General features: G+C 50.4%; 2 protein-coding genes across 14 annotated transcripts in view; one reads left to right on the top strand and one right to left on the bottom strand.

Annotated features, from left to right (window-relative positions):
• Positions 1-13,886, top strand: part of SREBF1 (sterol regulatory element binding transcription factor 1) — a 58,691-nt gene extending 44,805 nt beyond the window's left edge. For 4 of the 5 annotated variants that reach the window (XM_027874454.1, XM_027874456.1, XM_027874458.1 and 1 more), the window contains 11 exons: positions 1,135-1,316; positions 4,361-4,622; positions 4,884-5,050; positions 5,388-5,556; positions 7,220-7,328; positions 7,945-8,054; positions 8,280-8,412; positions 8,948-9,125; positions 9,611-9,796; positions 10,955-11,066; positions 11,928-13,886. In XM_027874454.1, the coding sequence (XP_027730255.1) occupies positions 1,135-1,316; positions 4,361-4,622; positions 4,884-5,050; positions 5,388-5,556; positions 7,220-7,328; positions 7,945-8,054; positions 8,280-8,412; positions 8,948-9,125; positions 9,611-9,796; positions 10,955-11,066; positions 11,928-12,151 (1,832 nt within the window). In that variant the 3' untranslated portion in view covers positions 12,152-13,886. The remainder of the gene's footprint in view (positions 1-1,134; positions 1,317-4,360; positions 4,623-4,883; positions 5,051-5,387; positions 5,557-7,219; positions 7,329-7,944; positions 8,055-8,279; positions 8,413-8,947; positions 9,126-9,610; positions 9,797-10,954; positions 11,067-11,927) is intronic. The other variant, XM_027874455.1, reaches the window with a different exon arrangement.
• A 1,352-nt stretch (positions 13,887-15,238) lies between these two features.
• RAI1 (retinoic acid induced 1) overlaps positions 15,239-21,216 on the bottom strand; it is a 309,205-nt gene continuing 303,227 nt past the window's right edge. For 8 of the 9 annotated variants that reach the window (XM_027874447.1, XM_027874446.1, XM_027874448.1 and 5 more), the window contains 2 exons: positions 19,376-19,425; positions 15,239-18,148 (listed from right to left, as the gene is read on the bottom strand). In XM_027874447.1, the coding sequence (XP_027730248.1) occupies positions 18,134-18,148; positions 19,376-19,425 (65 nt within the window). In that variant the 3' untranslated portion in view covers positions 15,239-18,133. The remainder of the gene's footprint in view (positions 18,149-19,375; positions 19,426-21,216) is intronic. The other variant, XR_003570211.1, reaches the window with a different exon arrangement.

Raw genomic sequence — 21,216 nt, 5'->3', positions numbered from 1 at the left:
GTGTGTGTGTGTGTGTGTGTGTGTGTGTGTGTGTGTGTGTGTGTGTGTGTGTGTGTGGTGGGAAACAGTGAGTGGTACAATTTGAAGCATAGGGTACAGTATTAAGTCTCAGGGTCATAGATTCAGAGCTTGAAAGGGATTTAGACATCATCTAGTCTGACCCCTTCGTTTTACTGATGAGGAAACTGAGGCCCAGAGAGGCTAAGTAAGTTGTCCAAGGCCATACAGGTAGTTAACAGTAGCTCACCATCATATGACTTCAAGGTTAGGTGGTACCAGCATGAGGAGAGCCTTGAATGCCAAACAAAAAATGGACTCATTAGTTAATTGGAGTCCACTGAAGGATTTTGAACAGAGAGGGATGATTTGGAGTGGAGTAGAGGCAGGAAGTAGGAGACTATTGCAGTGCTCTGGACACAAGGCCTGTAATAGGATGGGGACAGTGGGAAGAGGGAAGAGGGGATGATTGAAAGAAATCTTTTGGCTATAGCACTGACAGGATCCAGCAAGTAGCTGTATTTGCTAAGGAAGAGATGAGTAGAAAGGGTCAGGCCAGAGATAGAGCTTAAGGTTTCAAACACGAGAGACTAAGTGAGTGATAGTGTCCTAAGGAGAGAAATAATGAAGCCAGAAAGAGGAGCAGGTTTTAGTGGGAAAGGGGACCAGTCTTGTGTACCCACCTATCTTTACATCGTCTTTGGTGTCAGGGGACGTGTTGGGGGAGGAGTCTATCCTGGGGAGCCATGACCCAGCCCCCCAGAAGTGGGCATACGAGAGACCCTAAACGCAGGGCCAGCCTCACGTAGCTGGAGTGGTATGATTTCAGGGAGCTGGCAAGGTCTTTCCCAGCCTCCAGATTCACTTAACAGGAATAGAACTTTTCACTGCACGCTCAGAGATGAAGATTAAAATGCCCATCTTTCTGAGAGAAGAAGGGCTGTGATGTTTTAAATTCACACTAAAGTGGAAACAACTGATAACAGGTTCTTTATTGAGGGCAGAGTTTTCTGAGAGCAGGGGAAGGGTGGAAGAGAGGAGAACCATGAAATTGTGGGCATCTCCAGGGCTGGTTGGACCAGGAGCCAGGAGCATCTTACTGGCCCCCAACCTTGTCCAATCTTCTCCCTTCATCAGGTAGTCCCAGCTGGTCTCAGTGGCTATTGCCCACTTTGTTTTTCTGGATGCTTAATCTGTTGGTGGTCGTGGCGGCCTTCATCCGCCTCTTCATCTATGGCGAGCCCATCACCAGGCCCCACTCTGGACCCTCGGTCTTGTTTTGGAGACACCGCAAGCAGGCTGATTTGGATCTGGCCCGGGTAAGAGAGTGGGCCTGGGGGAGGTGGGCAAGTTGAGGCTGGAGCGGGGAGGGAAGCATTGGAGAGTGCTGGAGATTAAGTTAGCCTTGGTTGACCTTCCTTGAACTCCTGACCTCCAATTGGGGGGGTGTGTGTGGAGGGGGAGTGGTCAACTGGGGTTAGGAGAATGATCATCCAGATCTTTAAACTGTCTTTTTCCCATAGTCTTTTATAAGTCTTCTTGCTCCTTGACCTGTCTGAGCATTTGACCCTGGTGACTACTTCTGAATATTCTCTTCTTCCTTGGTTTCCTTAACATTATTTTCTGCTAGACCTCTCCCTCTCTATTGGATCGCTCTTTCTCAGGCTCCTCATGGTTCTGTCAATCAGCAAGCATTTATTAAGCACTTACGAGGAGTCAGAAACTGTGCTGAGCACTGGAGGATCAAAGAAATAAAACAAGCCAATGATGGTTCCTGCCCTGGGCAGCTCTCCTTCTAATGGGAGACAGAGATGCAAACAACTAGGTGCATACTAGATGTACAGTTCTCTCTTCCACATTGCAGGGGTTAGGGGCGTGACACCCTTCTGATCTGGGAAATCTGAGTAAAATTTTTTGGTTCTACCTTCTTACCACAGAAGAAGTCTGAATCTTATTCTTTCATGCGGGTGTTTACAGTACTTTATTGTAAAATTTGGGTTGATATTATATAATGCTATACATATATTTTATGCATTTATGAATTTCTAAACTTTTTCCATGTTGTTTGCAGCTTCTGCAAAACTCCCCCCAAATTCCTATTTAATTTCTTACGCCGGCGTGTGATATGTTGAAACCCCAATAGGGAAAGTTGAGATGTGGAAAGGATAACCATCCACGTCAATGAAGGGATGAAGGGAGGTGGTGGGGGCAGCCCAAGACTGGAAAGATAGGCAAAGGGCTTTAAACTCCAAAAAGAGAGTAGGGGTGACAGGGAATCATTGTCATTTAATAAGTAGGAGTCAGAATGATCAGACTTGAACTTCAGGAAAGTGACTTTGGCAGTGGAGCGGAGGATGGTTTGAAGTGAGAAGAGAGACGAAGGAAGGAGACCACTTAATTCATGTGGGAGTAGATGAGGTCCTTTACTAGAGGGTGGCTATGTGAATGGAGAGGAGGGAGCTGGAGAGGAGGGGTGTTGTCGAGGGGTGATAGATGGCGTTGAAAAGTCAAAGGTGACGTTGAGGTTGCAAGCCTTAGTGACTGGGAAGATGGCGGCATCCTCAACAGTAATAGGAAAGGACTTAGGAGTTCAGGACAGAAACTAAATCTGGGTCTGGGAATCATAACTATAGAGATGATCATCGAGCTCATGGAAGCTGATGAGATTCGTCAGTGAGGTACTATGGACTCTATTTTTTTAAAATTGTATTTAAAAATGTAAAAACCATTCTTAGCTTGGGGACCGTACGAAAACAGGTGGAGGGCCAGATGTGGCCGTTGGGCCATGGTTTGCTGATGTCTGGTACAGATGAAGAAGAGAATCGAGTCCAGGACTGACACTTGGGGGAAACCCAGAGTTCTGTCCTCCATGTTTCTTCCCCAAGTGCTCCAGAACACTATTCTCAATGTTCTCTCCATCTCTCTTTGTCTCTCCTCTCTCTTTCTCTCTCTTTCTCTGTCTCCCCTCTCTCTTCTCTAATCTCCCCCAGATTCAGCTATGAAAATGGCTATCAAATCTACATAAGCAATTCTCATCTAGACAACTAAGTGGCACAGTGAATGCAGTGTTGGGTTTGGAGTCAGGAAAGGCCTGAGTTCAAATCCCATTTGAGGCCTTTACTAGCTGTGTGGGGCTAGCCAAGTCTAAAGTCTCTTCCGGTATGGTGATCCATACCTTGAGCTCTAATCTCTCTTTTGCAGTGACCTGCTGAACAGCTTGACCCGGATATCCCACAGCCGTCCCAATCTCAGCTTCCCCCCAAACCTACTCCGCCTTCTAAATTGCTGCCGTTATTCTGGTCCCTTACGTTCACAACCTAGGAGCATCCTCAATTCTTCACTTCCTCATATTCCTCATTGGTAATTCGTTGCCAGATCTTGTCAGCTATCCCATCTGAATATCTTTTCCCTCTCTCCATTTCACTTACACCCTCACCCCCTATTCCAAGCCCTCCTCACCTCTTGCCTGAACTATTGTAATGCCTTTTAGATGGAATCCCTGTGCAGTCTGCAGAGGTGACAGTCTGATCTGTGGTTCAGAAATATGTAAGTCTGGTTACGTGTCACTGTCTGACCCAGCTAAGCTGCCCCGCTTACTCATTCCAACATAAACACTTCAATCTCTGGCTTCCACACCTTTGCACATGCTGTATCCCTTGCCTAGAATGCTGTCCCGATTTTACCTCTGCCCTCTTCCTACGCCTAGCTTCCCTCAAGACTCAGCTCAAATGCCACCTCTTTCAAGAGGTCTTTCCTGATTCCCCTGTCCTCTCTTTCCCTGACATGATCATTTTGTATATATTTGGTATGTAACCTATTTTTACTTATCCTGAATATTTAGAATATGAGGTCCTTGAAGGCAGGTTTTCCTTCATGTCCCTAACACCTAGCTCAGTTCTTGGCACATATGCAGTCCTTCCTTCAGTTAATAATATAATAACTAGCATTTACATAGTTCTTTGCATTCTATACCTCTTATCATCTCCCCTCTTTCCCTTTTCTCCCTGTATATTTCATTTGATCTTCACAACAACCTTGAGATAGGTACAGTTATTATCCCCATTTTACAGATGAAGAGAGGAAACTTAGGATGAGAGGTTAACTGAGTCCAGGGTCATATAACTAAGTCTTAGGCAGAATTTGAACTTGGGTCTTCCTGACTCCAAAACTTGCCCTCTCTTCACTCTACCTCCTAGCTGCCATTGATTAATTGACTGACTGCTCCAGGCTGTGTGGAAAAAAGGAAATGGAGGCAGATAGTGGGCTCTCTGTAGCTGGTGTGCTGTTCAGAGCGCACGGCCCAGCTGTGGCTGAGGTCGCCTTTGACCTCTGAGCACCGATCCCTTTTCTCCTCCCTTCTCAGGGGGACTTTGCGCAGGCCTCGCAGAACCTGTGGCTGGCCCTCCGCGCCCTTGGCCGGCCTCTGCCCACCTCCCATTTGGACCTGGCCTGCAGTCTCCTCTGGAATCTCATCCGCCACTTCCTTCAGCGTCTCTGGGTAGGACGTTGGCTGGCCGGCCGGGCTGGGGGCCTCCTGCGTGATCGGGAGCTGCAGGCAGATGTCAGAGCTAGCTCCAGGGACGCAGCCCTCGTCTACCATAAGTTACACCAGCTGCATATGACAGGTGGGCCCGGTGGGGAGGCCAGGGGAGGGGCAGTGGCTGTCCTTTTCTGTGAGAGCTCTGACCTTTACGCCCAGCACTGCCCCACTGCTGCTTGCCCAGCCCTTCTCCCCCTGGCCCATCCCATCTGACTTAGGCACCAGGTCCCTTCAAATGCAGGCGTTGAGCTTGGGGAGGGGGGTGGGTCTGCCTGAGTCAAGGCAAGGACCACTGGTTTCACCTGGCTCCTGTCCATCTGATTCCCACCGCCCTCTGGCCCAATAGGGAAGTACACCAGCGGTCACTTCGCTGCCATCAACCTGGCATTGAATGCCCTCAACTTGGCCGAGTGTGCGGGCAGTTCCATCTCCGTGGCAACCTTAGCCGAGATATATGTGGCTGTCGCACTCCGGGTCAAGACGAGTTTTCCTCGGGCCCTCCATTTCCTGACGGTAAGGGGCCAGTGCCAGGCAGCAGAGACTGGTTCTCATTCCCCTTCCCCACCCCTGACTGGGCCCGGACCCCCAGATGGATTCCAGGACTGGGGAAGTGGATTAGGACTCCGTCTGTGAGCCTGGCCTTCCTTGGCTGTGTTATCTTCCTACTGTGATGATGCTGACCAGCATGCACCGTGCGCCGGGCTTTTACAGACCTCTTTTTCAGTTGCTCCTTCGCAAAATCAGAAGGGGCTTCCTTTGGGGTCAGAACTGGGAGGGTCCCCAGCACGAGTGGGGCCCAGGCCAGTGATCTAACCAACTTATGTCACTGCTCTCTCCTCCTCACCCGTAGCGCTTCTTCCTGAGTAGTGCCCGCCAGGTGTGCCTCGCCCAGAGTGGCACCATGCCCCCTGCCATGCAGTGGCTTTGCCATCCTGTGGGGCATCGCTTCTTTGTGGACGGGGACTGGACAGTGAGGAGCACCCCCAGGGAGAGTCTCTACAGCTCCCCCGGGAACCCAGGTAACTCCTCCCTTCTTCTTCCTTCCCATTTGTCCTGATCTTCTTTCCTCCCCTCCTTTTTCTCCACCTTCTTTCTCCTCCCCTACTTCCTCTCCTTTCTCATTCTTTCCTTCTTCCCTTCATCTTTCCCCTTTCCCTTCCCTCTTTTTTCTATTAACTTAATCAGCAAACACAAACATTTCAGTAGTGTAATAACAACAGCTAGCATTTACAGTGTTGTAAATTTTGCGATATACAAAGAAAAAGAAATAGCATGTATAAACTGCACTTCTGTTCTGTACAAATCTTAATTTAATCAATAAACATTTATTAAGCACCTACCATGTCCCAAAAAGAGGCATGTTAAACAAAAATTAAACAAATTACCCTGTTGTTTTGTTCCCCTTTTAAACATCGTTTTTCATATGCATTTTTAAAAAATTATATTTATGATCTTTTTTGTATCTCTGTCATCATCTGTTAACTTTTCCTTCCCTTCCCTGCTCCCAGCTCTCCCTTGTAACAAATAATTATGGTTGAGCAAAACCAGTCAACACACTGGCCGTGCTGAAAATGGCGGCCTTCTTCTCATCCCCCGTCTGCCAGGGAGGTGGGCATGGATGTATGCAGGGATAGATGTGGGCAAGATGACCTCTTTCCCTTTTTTCCCTCAATCACAGAGACCTGGAACTTACTCATATCCCCAAACCTGAGGCTGCAGAGTTCAGACATTTTGTGAAGTTGCTTTTTTTTTTTTTTAACATTATTGTGACTGTCTTGTAAAATGTTCTCTTGATTCTGCTCGGTTCACTCTGTATCTGTTCATAAAACTCCTCCCCCCCCCCAACCAAGTTTCTCTGAATCTGTCGTATTTGTCTTTTCTTAGAAAGCAGTAATATTCTATTACATCCTCACATCACATTTCCCAACTGATGGGCACCGTTTTGATTTAGCTTTTTGCTACAACAAAGAGGGTTAAAACGGATAAGTATTTTTATAGATGAGATCTTTTCCTTCTGTCTGTGACTTCCTTGGGGTATATGCCTACCGGGGACACCATCGGGTCAAAGGGTGCCCATATTTTAGTGCCTTTTTGTGGTATAGTTACAAGTCGTTTTCCAGAATGGTTGGACCAGTTCACAGCCCTACCAACAATGCATCAGTTTGCTTGTCTTTCCAGATCCCCGCCAGCAACTTTCCCCTTTTGTCATCTTTGTCATTCTGATGAATAGGAGACAGAACCTCCAAGTTGCTTTAATTTGTTTAACTGTAAATCTTAATTTTAGATGTGCATTCTGAGGTAGACCCACTGCTTTAATTTTCATTTCTCTCATTAGTGATTCCCCACTCCCCCCTTACTCTTCCTTATCCTTCAGTTCTTTCCCCCCTTTCTCTTAAATTTCTCAAGTTTCTGAAACCTTGCCTTTTCCACCCAACTGTCATCCCAAAGGCCAAAGGATGGGTGGGATAACTGAAGCACCACCCTGCTATGGTTCCTTCCACCTGTCCTCAGTAGGCATGTATTTTCCTCCCTATGCCTACTCTCCTCCACCCTGGAGCAGCAGTTGTCTAAAGGGGATCTCAGGGTCTCCCACATCCTCGCTTTGTCCCAGGGGTGGTTCTTCTGAGCTCCGATGCCTGTTTGGGGTGGGAGGTGGCTCATGCCTCTCTCTTTCTGGAACAGTGGATCCCCTGACCCAGGTGACACAGCTGTTTCGGGAACATCTGTTGGAGAAAGCCCTGGGCTGCGTGGCCAAGCCTGAACAGACCCTGGCTTCGGCCGATGGGGACAGGTGAGAGTATAAAGCCAAAGAGAGCCCCGCCTCTAGCCTTTCACCTGTCTAGCTTCCCAGCGTCACCTCATCGCTCTAGCCTCACCCTCCGTTGCTCCAGCCTTCCTATCCCTTCTGGCTCTTTATTCTTCTCCGGCTTTGCCATCCTTCTAGTATCCTCCCCTCCGGTCCCAGCCAGCTCCCCCCACCGTTCTATCCACCGTCCCTCTCACACTCCCCCTATCCCGGGCAGAGCCAGTCCATTAATTCTGAAGACTCAGCTTGGAACTTTCTCAACCTGCCATAGCTTCATTGAGTCTCTACTGTGTAAAGTGCTTCAAGCATTAACAGAAGTATAACAGAAATAATTACATTTGTGTTTCCTACTTTTCAAAGCACATTCATATCTCAGATACGGAGGCAGCTAGGGCCAGGGTGGTCATGTCCTGACCGACGGGTGGGGGAGCTGAAGCCACGGGGGAAGAGGCATCTTGCCCCAGATCGCATAGTGAGTTAGTTACAGAGCCATCTCTGAGCTCCAGGAGTTGGGGGGCCTCTTGGTGTTTCCCACTGGGCATACTTCTCCCATTGACATGCAGCTGCACTCCTTCATGGGCCTCCCTCCCCTGCTCTACAGGGAGTTCTCTGATGCCCTTGAGTACCTGCAGCTGCTGAATGGCTGCTCTGATGCTGCCGGAGCCCCTGCCCTCAACTTCTCTATCAGTTCAAGCATGGCCACTACCACTGGTAAGCCTTTTGCTCCCCTCTCTATGGCTGGGGTGGAGAATGGGTGCATGGGTCTTTGGGAGTCACATTTTTCTGTGCTTGGTTAGGACAGACCACCCAAGTTACCTGCACCCAGAGAAAGTCCTCTTCCGTCTCCTCACATTTCACATTCCACCCTCAGCTGGGAAAGGGAGAGGAGTCACCACCGACAGTGGAGAACAGTCTGTCTCCTCTTCCCTCCCGTAGGTACTGACCTCGTGGCCAAGTGGTGGGCGTCCCTCATTACGGTGGTCATTCACTGGCTCCAGCGGGATGATGAGGGGGCAGAGTCTCTCTACCCCATGGTGGAGTACATGCCCAAAGTCCTACAGGCTTCTGAGTGAGTGCCCTGGGGCCTTTTGTGGGAGAAAGGGGAAAGATGGTTTGCCCCTGGGTCAGGGTTTCCAGTACATGCTACATGTGAGAATGCAGTGAAGATTTCACCTTCTATAATGAAGCCAGACCCTTTGGACACAATTTTTGGGACTCGTGGATGGGACAACCTTCCCAAGCCAGACTGTAAAGCATGGTGCCCAGAACCCAGGGTGATACAGTCTCCCCAGGGTACCTGAACCAATACTTGGGGGCCTAAGGCATGAAGTGGTGTCCAGAGGCTGACAAGAGGTTCAAGGCCAAAGGCTCGGGGCACAGCTTCTATTTCCCCTCCAGGAAGGTTACCCTTAACCAGGCTTCAGTGCACCCCCTTATCCAGGCCCTCAGATATACGTCCATTGTCCCCTTAGGGTATTCTGCTCCAAGAAGCCTCCCTAGCTTTGAAGTGGGAGGGAGCTCCGTCTGGTAGCGTTAAGGGCTGAGCCCAGCGGGTCAGGGAGGCTCGGGCTGCGAGTGACCTTGGAAGCCCTTCACCCACACAGGAAGCCCCTGCCTCGGGCAGCCCTGCATTCCTTCAAGGCAGCGAGGACGCTTCTGGGGAAGCAGAAGCAGGAGCTCGGTCAGGCCAGCCTGAGCCAATGCGAAAAGGCCAGCAGCTACCTCCGGGACAGCCTGACCACGGGACCCTCTGCAGCCACTGCCGGCGCTTCTATTGACAAGGTAACGGCACCCCACCCCCTCCGGTGCTGTGGGGGAACATGAGAAGGTTGAGATGAGATGCAGGGGACGGAGCACTGACTGTGGGTACCAGGAGACCTGAGGTCTGGACCTGCTCCTGCTCCTGCTCCTGAATGAGGGTCGTGGAGTAGACGGTCCCTGGAGAGCTTCTACCAGCTCTGGTGTCCTCCGGTTCTCCCAGAGGTTGGGAGTCAGGCGTGAGAAGCCCCCAGCTACCAGGTCTGGGGTGGGCATTGGCTTCTAGGTTTGACCCACTAACAACTGGTCAGTGGCCAGGTCCAGCTGGCCCTGCCTGGAGCTCTCTCCCAAGGCCCGAAGGGCACAGGATTGCTGGGTCTGGAGGCCTGGAGATGAATGGAGGCTGCCCCTGTGGTGCAGCCCCTGGCCGCGTGGGCACCAGGCCCTGAGGCATGGGGGGAAGGGAAGTGACCCCGGCCCACTCACCTGGACCCCCATCTGCCATGCAGGCCATCCAGCTCCTCCTGTGTGATCTGCTCCTGGTGACACGCACCAGCCTGTGGCAGCAGCAGGTGGGCGCTGCCCAGCCCTCCAGCTGTGGCTACCAGGCCTCTGCCCTGGAACTCAGAGGCTTCCAGCAGGACCTCAGCAGTCTTCGGCGTTTGGCGCAGTCCTTCCGGCCTGCCATGAGAAGGGTGAGTTGCCCCAGCCCCAGACCTCCAGCTAAACTCTGACAGGCTTCCTAGGACCAGTGTTTCTTCCCGTTCCATCCTCAGGGTATTTGGTTGTTTGTCCACAGCCAAATGAAAATGGGCGGACCACTCTCTCAGTTAAGTTCTGTCTAATCAGTCATGACTCCTGTTTACCTGGCACAGCCAAACACTGTGTCAGACAGAGGAGAGAAGTTCTAGTCACTGCCTTTAGGGAATTCAGTCTAGAATGGAAACCTAGCACTCACCCATGTGAAAGTGAGTTATACAAGTAGCTTATGATTCCATGATGTATCATCCTATCGGCATTAAGTGTGGGGGGAGGTCAGAGGAGGGAGAGGCCAGAGTGGGCAGGAGTATCCCAAGAGGGTCAGAGGAGGAAGGAAGGAAACAAGCATTTATTAAGCACCTACAGTGTACAAGGCTCTGTGCTAAACACTTCACAAATGTTATATATTTTGATCCTCACAACAACCTAGGACGTACGTGCTATTATGATTCCCATTTTACAGTTGAAGAAACAGGCAGACAGAGGTGAAGTGCCTTGCCCAGGGTCACACAGCTAGTAAGTGGCTGAGGCCAGATTTGAACCACAGGTCTTACTGACTTCAAGCCCAGTGCTCTTTCCACCCCACCCTGGCTGCCTCGGAAGGAAGACGAGGTCAGTGAGAGCATGAGTATCCAAGCAGGTCAGAGGAGGCCTTCGTGGAGGAGCCAGGGCTACAGCTGGTTCTGAAAGAGTGAGGGGTGGAGGAAGTCTATCGTACCCGACCCTGGGTACGATAGGGAAGGAGAGAGGGGAGATAATAGAACTGGGGAACAAGAAGGATCCCTGTCTTCAGGGAATTTATAGACTTACTGGGGAGACAGAACATGGCGAAGGCGGAGGAGTGCTGGGTACCAGCTTTCCAAGTGGATACACAAGTGCTAAATGACTAAGAAAGGCTTTGGGGAGGAGGGGGTGGTATCAAGCCAGGAAGGATTAGGAAATAACTCATCGGCCTGATAGACGACTTTCGGGGAGACTGTCCCTCCTCACAGTGCCTTGCTGGCTATTGATGGGAGCGTATGAGAGCTCCGAGGGTCCTGTGGGTATGGGCAGGAGGACCCCTTTCAAGAGCCTCGACTTTTGCTTTTTTTTAGGTCTTCTTGCATGAAGCTACAGCCCGGCTGATGGCTGGAGCCAGCCCCACTCGGACTCACCAACTCCTGGACCGAAGCCTGAGGAGAAGGGCAGCCCCGAGCAACAAAGGATGTGAGTAGGGGAGCAGGACTGGATGGAAAACTGGGCCAAGAACCCTCCTTTCCCTTAGGGAATAAGCTGTCCTCTTCTAGAAAAGGTGGCTAGATGAACCAGTGAATAGAACACTGGACCTGGAGTCAGGAGACCCGAATTCAAATCCAGCCACGGACATTTACTAACTGTATGACCCTGGGCAAGTTCCTTAACTTCTGTCTGCCTCAGTTTCCTCATCTGTAAAATGATGATAAAAACAACCAAGGTTGTTGTGAGGCTCAAATTGAGATTATATTTGTAAAAGAACTTGGCACAATGCCTAGTGGGCATTTAATAAATGCTTTTTTCCCTTTCCTGTACTCATGTCCTAACTTGGGAATCTCACCTAAACGTCCCTTAACACTCTTCTAGTAAAAGTTACCATTAGTGAGACCAGGGTGCTATTGTGGGAATATTATGTGTCATTGTTGTTGAGTCGTTTCAGTTGTATTCAACTCTTTGTGATCCCATTTGGGGTTTTCTTGGCAAAGATACTGGAGTGGTTTGCCACTTCCTTTTCTAGCTCATTTTCCAGATGAGGAAACGGAGGCAAACAGGGTGAAGTGACTTGCCCAGGGCCATACAGTTAGAAAATGTCTGAGACCAGATTTGAACTCAGGAATATTATATTTTGTCAGTGTTCAGGTCCCATACCCTTTTTGTGTACAATATGTTTAAAGTGCACTGTGAGGCTGAATACAGGAAAAATAGGTGTGTGTGTGGGGGGAGGTATGTACTCTGCTGGTGACAGGGTAGGATGTTGCACCCTGCTGTCTGCCGATCCTAGATCCCCAGTCCCAAGCCCAGGTGTCACTCTGATCCCTCCTCCTTCCCCTGCAGCAGGTGAGCTGGAGACTCGGCCCACTCAGAGAGAACATGCAGAGGCCCTGCTGCTTGCCTGCTGCTATCTGCCCCCAACCTTCCTGTCAGCACCGGGCCAACGAGTGGGAATGCTGGCTGAGGCGGCCCGAACCCTGGAGAAGCTAGGAGACAAGAGGATGCTGCATGACTGCCAGCAGATGATTATCAGGCTGGGCAGCGGCACCACCGTTACCTCTGGGTAGCTGGGCCTCTCAGCCTCTCCAGAACCCCAGCCAGATGACTCTGTCCCAGACCACCCAGACCCCCCCTGAAACTTTCAACCATCCAGGACCACCCTGGGAGACCTCTCTGCTTGCTTGGGTCCTAGTCAGGGACTAGGACTTAGAACCTTGTTGTCATGGCAATGTCACCAAGGCCCCTGGTAACTTGGGTTCCAGAGAAATAGCAGGACATGGAAGATGGTGGGCAAGGTGACCTCTTTCCCTTCTCTTCCTCAGTCACAGACCTGGAAGCCTCTCCCCATCCACCAGCCTGATACCAAGAGGAGCCAGCATGACACCAGACTCTTTATCATTCAAAACTGCCTTTCCCCACCCCTAACCTTGAGAAGCCATGGAGTATAATGGGAGAAAAAACCAGATTTAGAGTCAGGATCAAGGTTCAAATCCCAACCCTGACCCTCTGAGCCCCAATTTTCTTGGGGTTGGACTAGATAACCTTTCCAATTCTATGATCCTATCAAAGAAAACAGGTCCTGGACACACCCCGATGGGGTTCCTTGAGGGGGGAATAGTGTGTGAATTCTGTTTGGGTGATTTACTCCCCCCTCGATGGAAAAGGCTGTAGCAATATCCTTCCCTTCCCCCCTCCCTCCCATCTAATCACTGGGTAATTTGATGCCTGTGATTTATTGTGTTTAATGGGCCAAGGCTAATGAGAACTTTGCCTTTTCTTTGGTAATCAACCCTCAGATAGCGAGTAAGGCGGGGGTGCAGGTGAAAGGCTGGGGAAAGAGAGGAGGTGGTGGTGGTGGTGGTTTTCCCAAAGGACTTACTGGCCTGCCCTCCATCCCATCATGGGAAGCAGCAAGATTGTTGGATGAGATGCTGCTGACCTCTGGTGGTCCCTTGGGAGATTGCAAGGGCTATGTAGGTACCCCCTCAGGCAAGGCCCATATTCAGTGGAGCGAGAACTGGTCTCAAAGCCAGGAAGACTTAGGTTCAAGTGCTACCTTTGATAGATCCTGGCTCAGTGCTCTAGGCAATTCTCCATGGCCTCTGGAAGTTTCCTATGTCGATAAAATCACAGGCGCCACTCCAAATGGCTGCTTAAAATCTCCATGGAACCAAATACTGTATCGTGTCCCACACCCCCTTCCCCTTTCTGAATTGACTTTTTGGGGGAGGGGAAATCAGTTGTCCTGGAGCAGATGTCCTTGACCACCAGGAGCAGAGGGAGGCTTGAAGAAAAGGCCCTTCATGTAGGAGAAGAGCTCCTGCTGTCCATAGGTCTGTTTGCCCTCTCCAGTGTTCTCTGGGTGTCCTCTCACATGCCAAAATAATGATAGGGCTGGTGGCCCTCTCAGCCTCCGACTCTCTTTCTTCCATGCCCCCCCCACTCCATTCTCCCCAAGAGGAGCTTACCCCTGTACACCCTTACAACCAGGGGTTGGGGTTGCCCTCCAGATTTCTCTGGTCTTTTTAGGAGGGGAGGTGGGTCCCTGCTCTCAGGCCACTTTGGGCTCTAGTCAGCAGCCCCCCGAGGGTCACACTACTGGAAGAAGAGGAGGGAGCAGGTTCAGGGCTGTGTGGCTGACCCTGTACATATGTATATATTGTCACTGCATCTCCTCGCCACTGCACTAGCCTCCCTAAAGTCTTGGGAGACACCTGTACTACTTTTTTCCTTTGCAAACTTTTATTTTCATAGTGTGAGAAGAGTTTTGTACAGAAAATTAAAAGGAGAAATTATTTATAATTTGGGTTCAATTTTTGAGTAAGACTATGCCCCGTAGTGGAAAGGGCCCTAGGATGGCAGTCATTAGACCTGGGTTTCGTCACTCACTGGCTACATCAGTCTTAGACATATCTCCGTGGGCCTCAGCTTCCTCATCTGTAAAGTGAAGGGGCTGGTCTAGGTCATCTCAATGGTCCCTTCCAGTCTGTTGTTTTTGGACTAATCTGGACTCCTGTAAGTGGGTTAATGTGAGTCAGAGAAGACTCCTGCATCCATTCAACCTTCCCCAGTACTTCAAAAAAACATCCAGACCCCAAGGAAGAGGGATGCACCCCAGGAGACTTCTGAATTTCAGTGTCCTCGGGATATCTTTATAGGGCAGGCAGGAAACCCAACAGCACAGAGCAGAACAGAGGAAGGGAGGGAATAATTATTGCCTGAGTCCTGGGTGAGTGGGGAAACAGAGGAATTGGCAAGGGTCTCTCATAGTTCCTGCAGCTTTGTGTCCCCTTCCCTGAGACCCCTACCCCAGCAATGTGGAATATATATCTCCTCCTGTACCAAAGGCTAAACCAGCATAGACCTGGAAAGCTAGCCTTTTGCCCCTAAATCCTCCCAGTTTCTTCTCTAGTTAGGCAGCAAGAGAACTTCACTGTGTGAGGGAAACTAAGAAAACCTTGGTGGTGGGCTGGGTATTATCAGAAGAGCTTCCTACGGTCCATCGGTACTGGATGGTAGGGATGGTTCTGGCCTTGAGTGACCAAAGGTTGCTGGGGCTGTGGAGGGAACCCAGGGCAGGGCTGGGGTGGGAGATTACTCCCCTGTCTTAGCACTCAACCCCACACCAGGGTAGCAGCAATCTTTCTTGTGCTTGGATGGGTAGGTTTTAGGGGGTAGGGCCTCCAAACCCTGCCAGCTACACAGGAATTCTTGGGGGGGGGGAAGGGTGTCTCTCCATTTCCAAGTCCTGGATCTTGATCAGCTTCTACCCTCTTCCCACATGTACCCAGGCTCAGGGGCTACAGAAGCCAGAAGGGACTTGGGATCACAGTGGGACAAGATCACACTGGGGCAATGGGCCCCCATGAGTTCTACCATGGATGCCTTCTAGAAATGGGAAGAGGCGGCAATGTGCCTTTCTCCCCTACCGCCTGCCAACTGCGTGACATGTGTCGTCCTTGGTTCTCAATGTGCTGGTACTCCTGGTCTCTGGGCCTTACCAACTAGAGATAAATTTAACCTCTGTTGCCCCTCCCCCCCTCCCCCAACTCTTCCTTCCACCATCTTTCTATCAGGAAGAAGGGAGGAGAGAGGTTAGAGGCCACAACTCCATGCCCGAAGACTTCCAAAACAATTGTTGTATCTTTATTGACGGTTTTTTTTTTAATGCAATGACCTGTTTTTTTTTCTTTTTTTTACTCTTAAGGAAAATAAACATCTTTTAGAAACAGCTCGTTAACACACAATCTTCAGTGTGAAGCAATATACTAATAAGAACACTAGTCTTAACATTTACAGTCTTCATATATATTATATATATGTATATGTATACATATATATACACTATATAATGAGGCAATATATAATACACACGGTTTACCATTTTACAGTCATATGTACATGATGCCACTAAGACAGTTGGGAGCTAAGTGAGGCGCCCCCCAGTGGCCCTGGAAGGCCATCTCCAGAGTCCAAAGTGAGCTTGTCAGCCAGGTTACCTGGGCAGGCAGGGACCTGACCTAGCTAAGTGGAGGTGATAAACGGAGCAGAGGACCACAGACAGACAGACAGACAGATGCAATAGGCAGGGACTTGCTTGTCTGGGCTTCCTGACTGGGCTATTTTTGGGGGGGTCTCCGTTACACTATGCCAGCTTCCCCTCTAAAGGCCCAGCTCCTGTGCAGGGGAGGGCATCCTAGGGAGAGGATTTAGGAGGGAGGGGGTGTTGGACAGGAGACCTAAGGACTGAGGTTGCTGCTTGCAGTGGAACCAATGTGGTGAAACAAAAGCGAGCACGTTTCAAACATATATACATTATATATAACATATATATATAGAACAGTACATATATATTTTATACACATGATATATCTGTTTTTCGGCTGCGTGGTTCATAGCTGTCTGCCGTCCCACTGGCTCTCCTGAGAATGAGTCCCCATCACACACAGACTCCAGATATACATTGTCGAGCCAAACACACACATGCGTATATAGCACTATGAAGGTGAACAGCTATATATAAATGTGTGTTGCATTATCACTAGTGTGTGTGTACATATATATATACACGTGTATATATATACACAGAAACCCCACCCCACCCCCAACCTTATTCTGATCAAGCTATTCCAAATGGACCAGCTTCTCTTTGCAGATTCTTCCCACCATCCTTTGGGGGTCTGGGATGGGGCTGGACCCGGGGTTGGTTCTGCCAGCGGAAGGGGTACAACACACAGAAGCAAGGCTAAGAGCTGAGTCACATGAGCAGAAGACGGGAAATCCATGAAAACCAGATAGCTCAGCATTAAGGGAGCTAAAACGGGGAACAGGCACCTCAGGGAGGGATCACTAGGACAGCCAACACGGGAGAAGCAGCTACACAGGCTCTACCTGGGCCTGGCTATGTCTCCTGACCCTGGAGTCACTGATTGCTGTCTGATGCCATCAGGAGGAGGCAGATGAGTGACAGATTCCGTGGGGAGGGTGGAGGGCCAAGGAATCACAGGGGATTGAGCTGGGAAGGACCTTAGAAAAATCACAGTACAACCCCATCACTTTACAGATGAGGAAACTGAGTCAGAGAGTGACTTGCCCGAGTCACACAGGGAGCGAGAAGGGTCTCTGATCAAGCCTCACTAGGAAAGACTGACTTAAAAACAGATTCTCTTCCCTAGCTGAAGACCTGGGAGTGCTGGGATCCTCCTTCATCAAGCCAGGCTCTATAGAGACCTGGAAACCAGCCTGCTAGGACAAGCTGTTCCAGAGGCTTCGATTCATTAATGTAAAAGCTTCGGGCTGCATCTCCAGCTAAAGGTCCCCCACCCCTTCAAGCTGAAGGCTAGAGGATTCTCCTCTGCCACCGGTCCTTCCAATGGCTCCTCGCTCCACCTGCTGCCAGGCATGTATACCTGGATAGGGCTCTGCCCCTGGGTTATATTTGGGAGCCCAGGGATTTCCAAGGACTTTACATTTCTTCAACTAAACTAACATAACCAGGGTTTGCACTGGGCATGCAAAAAGTTGCCTTCTTCCAACCCCGCTTACACTAAAACACCTTCCTCCAAATAGTAGCAGGCACCTGGGTGGACCAGATCCGTTCTACCGTTACCCAAAAAGAATATGCTGGGCAGGAAAGGGAAAGTACCATGTGGACAGAATTGATGGGGGACCCCCTCTGGGATTTAGAAATTACATGTGTTCTAGTCCAGCTCACACCAGCCTTGTTTTACACCCCCTCCTCTTCATCTGCCAGGTGGATGAGGTGACTGAGGGAAAAGTGGACAGTCCCTTTAGGCCACTAGCTCCAAATTCTGCACTGTCCCTCTGGCCACCCCCTCGGCTGGCAATGGTCTTTACTTCTCTAGGACTGAACATGGATGCAGCTTACCAGGAAAGAAGAGTCCAGGGCTATTTCTCCATCGAGGGCCGGTGGGACCCATACTCAGCAGGGGCTGCAGTGCAGTTGGGCAGGGAGCATGGGCAAAGTCAGACCTGGCCTCTTAGGCATCCAAGCATCAGGCCATACCCGTCAGATGCTGGTAGGGTCAGGAGCGGGCAAGAGAGAGTTGGGAAAAGGATCTAAGTTTGACACAAAGTAACCTCACTGCTCCACTCCTAGACCCTGTCCCCACTCCCTGTTCCATCACCTGTCCCTGTGCAACCTACACTGTTACCTGGTAAGAGAGGTCTAAGAATACTTTCCTACCAAGGTAGAGATAAGGTATAGGGACTGTCTTGTCTGATGGATCCCAAATCCACAAATCCAGGGCCTGGATCCTACTGGTCAGCAAACCTGTGTCAGCTCTGAGGAGTGGTTCTTTGCAGGGAGAAGACCCAAGAGTTGGACGGGACGCTAGCCATAAGCAGATGAGAACATTCAGAAGGAAAGGGCCTCTGGTTAGGTCAGCAGATCAAGGGGGAGGAAGGGTCCTGTTCCTCTTTTCCTTGCCGATCTGGGTGGTCCTGGTCACAGCTCCAGGTGAGAATTGGGCCCAAGGCTTGACACCATCTCCTGTCCAGATGGAGGAGGTAAGACCCAGGAGGGTGGATTACAACAGCTGCCTCTGGAAGAAAAGCCCCACACAGGGTCACAACCAGCATCAGCAAGAGCCCCAGAGAGGGGTTCCCCAAGGGGAGTCCCCACCCCCCTCGCTACCACCTGTGACCCAACAATTTGCCTGGCCTGAGAGCTATCTCCCTCCTTTAGACCTCCCTGAGGGGCAGCCAGCCCCTCCCCAATCCAAGAGCTCCCTTCAATTCTCATATCCTGCCGGGGTCTCCCTCCCTCCCAACCCTATTTCTTGATGAAGTGCTCCCTATATTCCATCTTCCCTGGCCCACTCCTGTCTGACCTCCCACTGGGTTCCTGCAGACAGTTACACATAGCAATCACCCCATCTTTCTCCCCAGTGCCTGGCATCCTCCTGCAAAGAAGGCCCAGCCCCCGCTCCTGCTCTCCAGCCCTTTCTCTTCAGACTTCTTCCCCTTAGATTCGCCTGATTTATAAGGAAATACTCATGATCATCATATGTCAGCCTGCCCTGATCTCTCTGATTTATTGCAAATAATAAGATGTGCACACTGTCGGTGGCTGCAGCAGGGAGATGAGACAGGCAGAGACATCTCTGAGCACTGGTTAAATTAACAGGTCCCCAGGATGAGGTCAACATTCAGAACTGGACAGGCCTGAGCTGGGAGACAAAGCTGACTTGTGATGGGCTGGGACTCCTCGGGACGTAGGAACAGGCACCCCCCCAGACAAGGGACACCCCCCTCCCCCACTGCACAAGCACTGCTAGAGGACCGAGGACCTGGGAGGGAACAGGAAATTCAAGCAGGATTTTTTTCCTTTCTTTCCTTTTTCTGAAGGGTAATAAGCATACGGGATAAGTCGCCAGGGGTGAAGGCCCCTGAGGAAAAGTACAAATAGGGAGGTCAGGATGTATTTCTGAAGCAGGAAGGTAAATCTGAGGTCATTTGGGACCAGCTAGCTGGGCTTTCTGGGAACCAGCTCTGGTCCCAGCCAGTGAAACCCTAGGGAGGTCCCCTGATCTCCAGCCCAGGGGAGCAGTATACCCTCGTCCACACCCACCCACTTGACAGGGTTCTGGCTGGGAAGGGGCACGCCAAATGAGGCCCATCTGTCATCGGCAGGAGAGCCCTGGGGAGGGGGAGATAATTTAGAGTATGTATGAGAGGCCGGAGGGCATGTCCACTGATGAAACTGGGGGTGCTGTGTTCCCTCATCTCCAAAGGGGGGAGAATCAAAAGGAGGAAGTCATTTCACATACCTTATGTTTAGGACATTTCAAAGAAAAGTTCTCTTCAACTAGAATGCAACCTAAGAGCAAAGAGAAGTGTCTATTGTAAGAACAGGGATAGAGAGGGGGGTGGGGTGGAGGGAGAGGCAGAGGGGAGAGCCTTCCATGTCCATTTGCCATGAACATACTAGCTGGAGGGAGACGGGGTAGAAGGGAAGCTTCAAAACACTGTCAGGAGAACTCGAGGTTCCTCCAACGCTCGCCAAAGGGAGACCTCCCTGGTGGTGGAAACAGGAGGGGAGCTCAGCAGCTATGCAGTCTCCTCACCCCATCAGAGAGCTAATTGTTAAACCAGGATTGCAAACGACTTCACCATGGGAGGAAGTCAGGGTTTCCCAGATATAATGTTTCTAGTTTCCACCCCTGGATTTTCTCCTATTTCCGATTCATTTAATGTATGGTGTGTGCACGTGTGCGTGTGCGTGTGCGTGTGTGTGTGTGTGTGTGTGTGTAAATCATCAGAGTGTTTCAGTCTTGCAGTCCAGCTGGATGAGAAGGTGTTCATATCTCTCCTCTCCACCCCTACATCCCATCCTCCACTGCCAGCGGATCCTGGGAGAGGAAGTTATGGCTGCTTTCCTTCTCTTTTCTTTTCCCCCCAGACAACAGAAGTGGGATCTGGAGACTGGAAACATTAAGTCTCTCTTGCATCAGTAAAGAGCACTAACCACTGGGAAGCCCAGTGGGCCATCTGTTTACAGTCTGTACACGAATTCCAAGCTCACAAAAGACACCCAGCACTTACAGTCAGCCGAGCATGAGTCGGGCAAGAATCTAGCTGTACGGCGGGCTGGACCTGCCGTGGAGTCCGACCACTCACAGCTTAACCTCCCCTGGGCCGGGGCCTGCCCAGCATGCTTCAGGCCAGATGGGGCCTTCTGACTTGTGTGTAGATTTGGATCCAGGAAAAGACCATGCTGAGACTGATTCACTGTCTGGGGGAGGAAGGGACCCCCGGTGGGAAATGGATTTTGGAAAAACCCCAGTGGCTTATACCGGCCCCCGCCCACCCTCTGCTTCTTCCAGATTCATACCTGCCTCAACCGACTTTTCCCCTGACTTGAACCAGGGGAGGTCTGCCTGCTGCAGGCTCTCTGCTGCTTGGATAAGAGCTCTGCAGCTATTCGAGGCCTCTCCGTTCAGAGCGGAGGTTACAAATAGCATTCACTCTGGAGGTTCACTGGTTGGGAACACAGGCTAGAGAGGAGGGGAGGAGGAGATTGCTGGGGTTGCCAGCTCCCTCTGGGATGAGACGAGGAGAAACACTGAAGAGAACGGAAGGCAGAGGAGAATGGAGCACCGGACAATCTTCCTTTCTTCTCTTCCCTGCACCACTGACGCACTCTGTGCATGCACCAGTCCCCTAATAAAGTGGCATTAGCGTAAGGTTCTTAACCAGTTGTGTATCATGGACCCCTCTGGCAATCTGGGGAAGCATCTGGACCCCTTCTCAGAAGAATGTTTTTAAATGGAAAAAAAAAATACATAAAGTCATAGGGGAAAGCAATCATAATGAAAGAGCTATAAAATATTTTTAAAAGCAATTTTATGGAGCATCTGAAATTCGGGTTCAGAACCTCGGCACTTGAAATTTTTTCTTATTTCTCTAAGGGAAAGGTTGCTGTTTTGTACTTCTTACTATGAAGTAGACTGAGGCAGGGCCCATCCAGGAAGGTGCTACCCTTTTCTCTATAAGAAGCCTTCATCTTTGTTGAAGGCACCATGTGAACCCTACTTATTCCTTTCCCATCACTAGTTTCTACTCCCCTCTTTCAAGCTTAACTGGTCACTGAAAGGTGGCTTTCTGGAAG

This window comes from Vombatus ursinus, unplaced genomic scaffold, assembly GCF_900497805.2.
Source record: "Vombatus ursinus unplaced genomic scaffold, bare-nosed wombat genome assembly UNPS02014807.1, whole genome shotgun sequence".
NCBI classification, from domain to species: Eukaryota; Metazoa; Chordata; class Mammalia; order Diprotodontia; family Vombatidae; genus Vombatus; species Vombatus ursinus.
Note: the sequence above shows the minus strand (reverse complement) of the source record. Positions and strands in the feature narration are given on the sequence as shown.